Source organism: Salmo salar, chromosome ssa04 (genome assembly GCF_905237065.1).
Source record: "Salmo salar chromosome ssa04, Ssal_v3.1, whole genome shotgun sequence".
Classification (NCBI taxonomy): Eukaryota; Metazoa; Chordata; class Actinopteri; order Salmoniformes; family Salmonidae; genus Salmo; species Salmo salar.
The window spans coordinates 18,104,031-18,113,683 of record NC_059445.1 but is presented as its reverse complement, the minus strand read 5'-3'; the positions used below and the strand labels follow the sequence as shown (position 1 = coordinate 18,113,683).

The 9,653-nt window shown below is 41.2% G+C and overlaps 1 protein-coding gene across 5 annotated transcripts in view; it reads left to right on the top strand.

The window, feature by feature from the left end:
- LOC106602427 (zinc finger protein 41) overlaps positions 1 to 9,653 on the top strand; it is a 61,839-nt gene that overhangs the window by 46,070 nt on the left and 6,116 nt on the right. Inside the window, exons 1-3 of one of the 5 annotated variants that reach the window (XM_045717541.1) lie at positions 8,087 to 8,254; positions 8,360 to 8,608; positions 9,019 to 9,137. In XM_045717541.1, coding sequence (XP_045573497.1) covers positions 8,215 to 8,254; positions 8,360 to 8,608; positions 9,019 to 9,137 — 408 coding nt within the window. In that variant the 5' untranslated portion in view covers positions 8,087 to 8,214. Of the gene's footprint in view, positions 1 to 8,086; positions 8,687 to 9,018; positions 9,138 to 9,653 lie in introns of those variants that run through there. The other 4 variants (XM_014195029.2, XM_014195031.2, XM_014195030.2 and 1 more) reach the window with 4 other exon arrangements.

Sequence of the window (9,653 nt, the reverse complement as noted above, 5' to 3'; positions counted from 1 at the left end):
CCTATGATACAAACACCACAGTGTCCATGATGAACAGAGCAGGTCACCCTGGGCTTCAGCCTTCACAGAGAGTGGTGTGAGACCACCCCATGGTGGTAGTCTATCAGCAAATCTGTATTTCCCTTCAGAGTAGTGTCTAATGCCTGGTGACTGGGTTCATAGAAGGCCTGGACCTGGTTCTAGCCTTCCTAAGCTGCCTCGGGGTTACCCCACCAATACAGAGGGTCAGTATAGGCATTCATCACGCGGTACCTAGCCTACAACATAGCATACAATCCCAACAACACCCAAACAATGTCTAGAGGAGGGAGCTCAAATACTAACCACCTGAGGGTGGTGGCTCCTGCTTCTACCTCCTCTGGTGTCATTGGGTCACAACGTGGGAGGCCGAGCGTTAGGACGGACGCCGGCAAGACGTACGCCTGCCCCACGTATGGAAAGCTCTTTACTGAAGCGAACTATGTGAAGAAGCACCAGACCGTTCACACCAAGGACAAGCCCTTCAAGTGCAAACTATGTTACAAGAGTTTCTCCTTCCTGAGTAGCCTTATAAGATATAGGAGTGTCCACAATGGGGAGAAATCGTAGCAGTGTGGCTTGAGATGTACACAGGGGAGATCTGGGAACCATTTTTTAGCTGACATAGTATATAGTTATGTGAAGTGTGTTGGAGTAAGAGTTTAAGAGGGTAATTAACCACATACCCCTCATTAACTTGTCATTTGAAACAGTCTTGTGTAAATTCCTGTTTTTAATAGAGACCGTAAACCTATACTAGAACAAATACAATTGCATATTTACCTTACCGAATTGATGTAGATGGAATTATTTTATACTTTATTCTTGCCAACAATGTTCTTTCTGGAAAAAAAGGGCTGGGTTTTGATGAATAAAGTTGTAGGTGTGTCGAAGCTTGACCCCGTTTGTCAATAGTTACCACAGCCACAAAGTCAAAATGGCCATATCGTAAACATTCATGAATTTTTTGTTTTGCTTTTTGGTCTTAATTTAAGGTTAGAGATAAGGTTAGCAGTGTGGTTAATGTTAGATTTTAAGAAGATAAATTGTAGAAGTGTACAACTGCAGCCCGCAATTCGGGTCATTTCTACATGTGCTGTTTTTGATTGGCCAGGACCTGAAAAGACAGCGAATAATTCAAATCAAATTTTTATAAGACGAAACAGGAACTATTTTAAATAGGCTGTCTAAATAGTTACAGGCACCATAATTGCTCCCCTTGGGCATATAATATTATGATAACGAAGGGGGTTTTACGCGCATCCAAACTTTTCACAACAGCTGGAAAAAGATCCAGTATAAAAGTGAAAGGGGGAATGTCAACTCACCTTTATACTGCTCCCAAATATATACACTACCTTTCAAAAGTTTGGGGTCACTTAGAAATGTCCTTGTTTTTGAGAGAAAAGCAACAATTTTTGTCCATTAAAATAACATCAAATTGATCAGAAATACAGTGTAGACATTGTTAATGTTGTAAATGACTATTGTAGCTGGAAACGGCAGATTTTTTAAAAATGGAATGTCCACATAGGCGTACAGAGGCCCATTATCAGTAACCATCACTCCTGTGTTCCAATGGCACATTGTGTTAGCTAATCCAAGTTTATCATTTTAAAAGGCTAATTGATCATTAGAAAACCCTTTTGCAATTACAGTTGAAGTCGGAGGTTTACGTACACTTAGGTTGGAGTCAATAAAACTCATTTTTCAACCACTCCACAAATTTCTTGTTAACAAACTATAGTTTTGGCAAGTTGGTTAGGACATCTACTTTGTGCATGACACAAGTAATTTTTCCAACAATTGTTTACAGACAGATTATTTCACCTATAATTCACTATCACAATTCCAGTGGGTCAGTTGTGTACATACACTAAGTTGACTGTGCCTTTAAACAGCTTGGAACATTCCAGAAAATGATGTCATGGCTTTAGAAGCTGGTGATAGGCTAATTGACATCATTTGAGTCAATTGGAGGTGTACCTGTGGATGTATTTCAAGGCCTACCTTCAAATTCAGTGCCTCTTTGCTTGACATCATGGGAAATTCAAAAGAAATCAGCCAAGACCTCAGAAAAAAAATTGTAGACCTCCGCAAGTCTGGTTAATCCTTGGGAGCAATTTCCAAATTCCTGAAGGTACCACGTTCATCTGTACAAACAAAGTACGCAAATATAAAACACCATGGGACCACGCAGCCGTCATACCGCTCAAGAAAGAGACACATTCATCTCTAGGAGACAGAACGTACTTTGGTGCGAAAAGTGCAAATCAATCCCAGAACAACAGCAAAGGACCTTGTGAAGATGCTGGAGGAAACAGGTACAAAAGTATCTATATCCACAGTAAAACGACTCCTATATTGACAAAAACCTGAAAGGCCGCTCAGCAAGGAAGAAGCCACTGCTTCAAAACCGCCATAAAAAAGCCAGACTACGGTTTGCAACTGCACATAAGGACAAAGATCATACTTTTTGGAGAAATGTCCTCTGATCTGATGAAACAAAATAGAACTGTTTGGCCATAATGACTATTGTTATGTTTGGAGGGAAAAGGGGGACGCTTGCAAGCCAAAGAACACCATCCCAACCATGAAACACGGGGGTGGCAGCATCATGTTGTGGGGGTGCTTTGCTGCAGGAGGGACTGGTGCACTTCACAAAATAGATGGCATCACGAGGTAGGAAAATTATATGGATATATTGAAGCAACATCTCAAGACATCAGTCAGGAAGTTAAAGCTTGGTTGCAAATGGGTCTTCCAAATGGACAATGACCCCAAGCATACTTCCAAATTTGTGGCAAAAGGGCTTAAGGACAACAAAGTCAAGGTATTGGAGTGGCCATCACAAAGCCCTGAACCTCAATCCTATAGAAAATTTGTGGGCAAAGCTTAAAAAGCATGTGCGAGCAAAGAGGCCTACAAACCTGACTCAGTTACACCAGCTCTGTCAGGAGGAATGGGCCAAAATTCACCCAGCTTATTGTGGGAAGCTTGTGGAAGGCTACCTGAAACTTTTGACCCAAGTTAAACAATTTAAAGGCAATGCTACCAAATACTAATTGAGTGTATGTAAACTTCTGACCCACTGGGAATGTGATGAAAGAAATAAAAGCTTTAATAAATAATTCTCTCTACTATTATTATGACATTTCACATTCTTAAAATAAAGTGGTGATCCTAAATTACCTAAAACAGGGAATTTTCAATAGGATTAAATGTCAGGAATTGTAAAAAACTGAATTTAAATGTTTTTGGCTAAGGTGTATGTAAACTTCTGACTTCAACTGTATGTTAGCACAGCTGAAAACTGTTGTTGTGATTAAAGAAGCAATATAACTGGCCTTCTTTAGACTAGTTGAGTATCTGGAGCATCAGCATTTGTGGGTTCGATTACAGGCTCAAAATGGCCAGAAACAAAGAAGTTTCTTCTGAAACTCGTCAGTCTATTCTTGTTCTGAGAAATGAAGGCTATTCCATGCCAGAAATGTCCAAGAAACTGAAGATCTCGTACAATGCTGTGTACTACTCCCTTCACAGAACTGCGCAAACAGGCTCTAACCAGAATATAAAGAGGAGTGGGAGGCCCCGGTGCACAACTGAGCAAGAGGACAAGTACATTTGTGTCTAGTTTGAGAAAGTCCTCAACCGGCAGCTTCATTAAATAGTACCCGCAAAACACCAGTCTCAACTTCAACAGTGAAGAGGCGACTCCGGGATGCTGGCCTTCTAGGCAGAGTTGCAAAGAAATATATATATATATACTGCTCCAAAAAATAAAGGGAACACTTAAACAACACATCCTAGATCTGAATGAATGAAATAATCTTATTAAATACTTTTTTCTTTACATAGTTAAATGTGCTGACAACAAAATCACACAAAAATAATCAATGGAAATCCAATTTATCAACCCATGGAGGTCTGGATTTGGAGTCACTCAATATTAAAGTGGAAAACCACACAACAGGCTGATCCAACTTTGATGTAATGTCCTTAAAACAAGTCAAAATGAGGCTCAGTAGTGTGTGTGGCGTACACATGCCTGTATGACCTCCCTACAACGCCTGGGCATGCTCCTGATGAGGTGGCGGATGGTGTCCTGAGGGATCTCCTCCCAGACCTGGACTAAAGCATCCGCCGACTCCTGGACAGTCTGTGGTGCAATGTGGCGTTGGTGGATGGAGCGAGACATGATGTCCCAGATGTGCTCAATTGGATTCAGGTCTGGGGAACGGGCGGGCCAGTCCATAGCATCAATGCCTTCCTCTTGCAGGAACTGCTGACACACTCCAGCCACATGAGGTCAAGCATTGTCTTGCATTAGGAGGAACCCAGGGCCAACCGCACCAGCATATGGTCTCACAAGGGGTCTGAGGATCTCATCTCGGTACCTAATGGCAGTCAGGCTACCTCTGGCGAGCACATGGAGGGCTGTGCGGCCCCCAAAGAAATGCCACCCCACACCATGACTGACCCACTGCCAAACCGGTCATGCTGGAGGATGTTGCAGGCAGCAGAACATTCTCCACGGCGTCTCCAGACTCTGTCACGTGCTCAGTGCGAACCTGCTTTCATCTGTGAAGAGCACAGGGCGCCAGTTGCGAATTTGCCAATCTTGGTGTTCTCTGGCAAATGCCAAACGTCCTGCACGGTGTTGGGCTGTAAGCACAACCCCCACCTGTGGACGTCGGGCCCTCATACCACCCTCATGGAGTCTGTTTCTGACCGTTTGAGCAGACACATGCACATTTGTGGTCTGCTGGAGGTCATTTTGCAGGGCTCTGGCAGTGCTCCTCCTGCTCCTCCTTGCACAAAGGCGGAGGTAGCGGTCCTGCTGCTGGGTTGTTGCCCTCCTATGGCCTCCTCCACATCTCCTGATGTACTGGCCTGTCTCCTGGTAGCGCCTCCATGCTCTGGACACTACGCTGACAGACACAGCAAACCTTCTTGCCACAGCTCGCATTGATGTGCCATCCTGGATGAGCTGCACTACCTGAGCCACTTGTGTGGGTTGTAGACTCCGTCTCATGCTACCACTAGAGTGAAAGCACCGCCAGCATTCAAAATTGACCAAAACATCAGCCAGGAAGCATCGGAACTGAGAAGTGGTCTGTGGTCCCCACCTGCAGAACCACTCCTTTATTGGGGGTGTCTTCCTAATTGCCTATAATTTCCACCTGTTGTCTATTCCATTTGCACAACAGCATGTGAAATTTATTGTCAATCAGTGTTGCTTCCTAAGTGGACAGTTTGATTTCACAGAAGTGTGATTGACTTGGAGTTACATTGGTTGTTTAAGTGTTCCCTTTATTTTTTGGAGCAGTGTATATAGCGGTCAAACATTTTAGAACACCTACTCATTTGAGTTTTTTTTTTTTTTTTACTATTTTCTACAATAATAGTGACGACAAAACTATGAAATAACACATACGGAATCATGTAACCAAAAAAAGTTAAATAAATCAAAATATATTTTATATTTGAGATGCTTCAAAGTAGCCACCCTTTGCCTTGATGACAGCGTTGCACTCTTCCTAACCTCCTGCCAAATGTATGACCATATTAGAGACACATATTTCCCTCAGATTACACAGACCCAGAAAGAATTTGAAAACAAACACCATTTTGATAAACTCCCATATCTACTGGGTGAAATACCACAGTGTGCCATCACAGGAGCAAGATTTGTGACCTGTTGGCACAAGAAAAGGGAAACCAATGAACAACAAACACCATTGTAAATACAACCCATGTTTGTTTATTTTCCCTTTAACTATTTGCACATTGTTACAACACTGTATATAGACAATGACATTTGAATTGTGTTTATTCTTTTGGAACTTCTGTGAGTAATGTTTACCTGTTAGGGCTAGGGGGCAGTATTGACACGGCTGGATAAAAAACATACCCGATTTAATCTGGTTACCACTCCTACCCAGTAACTAGAATATGCATATACTTATTACATATGGATAGAAAACACCCTAAATTTTCTAAAACTGTTTGAATGGTGTCTGTGAGTATAACAGAACTCAAATGGCAGGTCAAAACCTGAGAGATTCCTTTACAGGAAGTGGCCTGTCTGACCATTTGTTGAACTTCTTTTCCATCTCTATCATTTACTAAGGATCTCTGCTCTAACGTGACACTTCCCACGTCGTCCATAGGCGCTCAGAGCCCGGGAAAAAACAGAATGTCGTCATTCCAGCCCCAGGCTGAAACACATTATCGCCTTTCTCAAGTGGCCGATCAAGGGACACGGGCTTATGCGCGTGACCCCGACCGCCCCGCCTTTGGGATTTTTTCCTCTGTTTGCCGAAAAGGAGATTCCCTGTCGGAATATTATCGCTTTTCTACGAGAAAAGTGTCGTAAAAATTGATTTTAAACAGCGGTTGACATGCTTCGAAGTACGGTAATGGAATATTTAGAATTTTATTGTCACGAATTGCGCGTGACACTTCTTTACTATTTCGGATAGTGTCTGGAACGCACGAACAAAACGCCGCTATTCGGATATAACGATGGATTATTTTGGACCAAACCAACATTTGTTATTGAAATAGCAGTCCTGGGTGTGCATTCTGACGAAGACAACAAAAGGTAATCAAACTTTTATAATAGTAAATATGATTATGGGGAGTGCTAAACTTGCCGGGTAGCGAGCCCGTGAAGCCTGGGCTATGTACTTAGAATATTGCAAAATGTGCTTTCACCAAAAAGCTATTTTAAAATCGGACATATCGAGTGCATAGAGGAGGTCTGTATCTATAATTCTTAAAATAATTGTTATGCTTTTTGTGAACGTTTATCGTGAGTAATTTAGTAAAATGTTAGCGAATTCCCCGGAAGTTTGCGGGGGTATGCTAGTTCTGAACGTCACATGCTAATGTAAAAAGCTGGTTTTTGATATAAATATGAACTTGATTGAACAAAACATGCATGTATTGTATAACATAATGTCCTAGGGTTGTCATCTGATGAAGATCATCAAAGGTGAGTGCTGCATTTAGCTGTCTTCTGGGTTTTGGTGACATTATATGCTGCCTTGAAAAATGGGTGTCTGATTATTTCTGGCTTGGTACTCAGCTGACATAATCTAATGTTTTGCTTTCGTTGTAAAGCCTTTTTGAAATCGGACAGTGTGGTTAGATTAACGAGAGTCTTGTCTTTAAATGGCTGTAAAATAGTCATATGTTTGAGAAATTGAAGTAATAGGATTTTTAACGTTTTGAAAATCGCGCCACTGGATTACACTGGCTGTTACGTAGGTGGGACGAATTCGTCCCGCCTAGCCTAGGGAGGTTGTTTATTTAACTTTTGTATATTATCCACTTCACTTGCTTTGGCAATGTTAACATATGTTTCCCATACCAATAAAGCCCTTAAATTGAAATTGAATTGAGAGAGATGCAGTAACATCCAGCAAAACTAGCTAACTTGTAGCAGCCACAATGGTATGCATTATCCCACATAACAGTGCCTGTTTTCACTGGAGTATCCTAGAGTAGCTAAGCTAGGTAGGCTAATTGAGGCGCTCTCTTCAACCCCATTCTGTAAACAGCCTACCTGTTGGTTGCTGGTTGTAGCCCACTCCTACTCATTTCACCATAAAGCTACACATGTGAAGGCTACTAGTCTTTGCGGGGCGCAGGTCATAACTACATTGAAAAGTTTGTTTTATTAATTCATTTCAAATGATTGTCAGATGGATGTTTTAATTCATATATTTTTCTTACAAAAAAAATTGTACTCGCACAACTATTCGCATACTATGGATATTCGAATAACCGTGCACATCCATAACAATCGTATTTGTGACCAAAGCATAAATTGGAGAAAACACTTCAAAAACCCCACCGTAAACTTTTATCTCAAACAAAGGTTTAAAAAAAATGCTTGCTATTTCCTTATAGAGGATGAACTACTCGTGTACATATGTTTAACGACCGGTATATGCCCACACCATTCCAACACACAAAATATGCTTTTTAACATACTTAATGACTATTTTAAACACTAGCGTATTTCAAAGTACAATACGCATATTTGTATTTATTTAACCACACCCTTTGAGCCATGACGCCAACCAATGAGATCCTTTCTCTTCGGTGTAAGCGACCTGTGACCAAGAACAATTTCCACGTTAGCGTTTTTATTTAGACGTTTATTAACCCCCTGGAACTCAGCATATGACTAATGTAACTGCACAGCATCACATACTTACCACAGGTAGTGTTTAATTCGCTTTCGCCTTGGTTGATAGATGTTATTTAAGTAAAGCTAGCTAGTAGCTGCTAACAATGGCTAACTGTATGGTTTTTCACACTCAAATAGCCTCCATCATGGAGGTGCTAGCAAATTCAGCCGTTGCAGAGATCTGTAAACTCGTAGACGACGACTATGCAGTGTTTCGTTTGGAAATAACTCAAAGCCAGAAAGAAAACAGGGCATTGCGGAGGAAACTACAGCTACAGGAACTGAAGGTGGCACGGGAGCGCGCAGAGAGGACAATGCGAGAGCGCGTCCTCGCCAATCGTCCCAGTAGTGTCAAGATCCTCGACCGATACAGAGGAATGGCAAGAGGTACATTTAGATTTTGCAGAGGGCGGAGGCTGTTACCCTCACCACGTGTTCAGATGCGTTACCCAGAATTGGGTCTTGGTCAGTTTTTGCTCACTTCCGCTGATTACTTGTCTGTCTTGCACAATTTTTTTATTTGACCTTCATTTTACCAGGCAGGTCAATTAAGAACGAATTATTCTTGCACAAAGACACAATATAATCTAACAAGATTCTTGATTTACTGAATTTCCTATTGTCATACTCAAAATAATGTGATGCATGGAACATAGTAAATCAATCAATAAATAGTGTATCAAGAAGTTATGAGGTGTTTCCTTACATTATTGCCTATTATAGACAGTGTGCAATATAGCGTTGAGCATTGACAGTACCTAACTTAACCACCCCTTTTTCCTCAATCAATCTCTCAGGTGAAGGACATCTCACTGGAGGCCACAGGAGCTTTGTGAAGCCAGCGTGGAGCGATAACCAACCCTTAGTTATAGATGAGGGGAGTGGAACCTTAACCCAGCAGGTTATCGTGATAGAGGTTAGTGTCATAGTGTGACATAAAAAAACACTAGTACTAATCTTCTTTCCCTGACAATCCCACCCCTAATAATTCATTGACAGATCTGAAACCCTAACAAGCCTGTGACTCTCACATATTCTGCTCCTCCCCTGACCATCCCAGCCACAGTGATCGATTGACAGGCCAAACTGATAATGAAAGCGAAAATGGGAGGAATAATATTGTTTTACTCAATAAGGATTTACAGGTTAATAAAAAACATTGTTAAATTGCACATTAAGTTGTCATCTTCTTTTTGTCACAAATAATGCGAACATAATAATGTAGTACAATTACAAATGATAACTTTGATCTTTTAACAATGTTCTTTCTCAATATGGCAGTGTTATCTGGTAGGGCATTGAACAAGCACTGTCAACTTTTGCGTTTACATTTGGTCATTCATTATTTTCACATAAAAAAATGATATTCCAAATGTATTATTAATTTATCATTATGAAATGCATATTTATTTTTTTGGTCAGCTATATATCC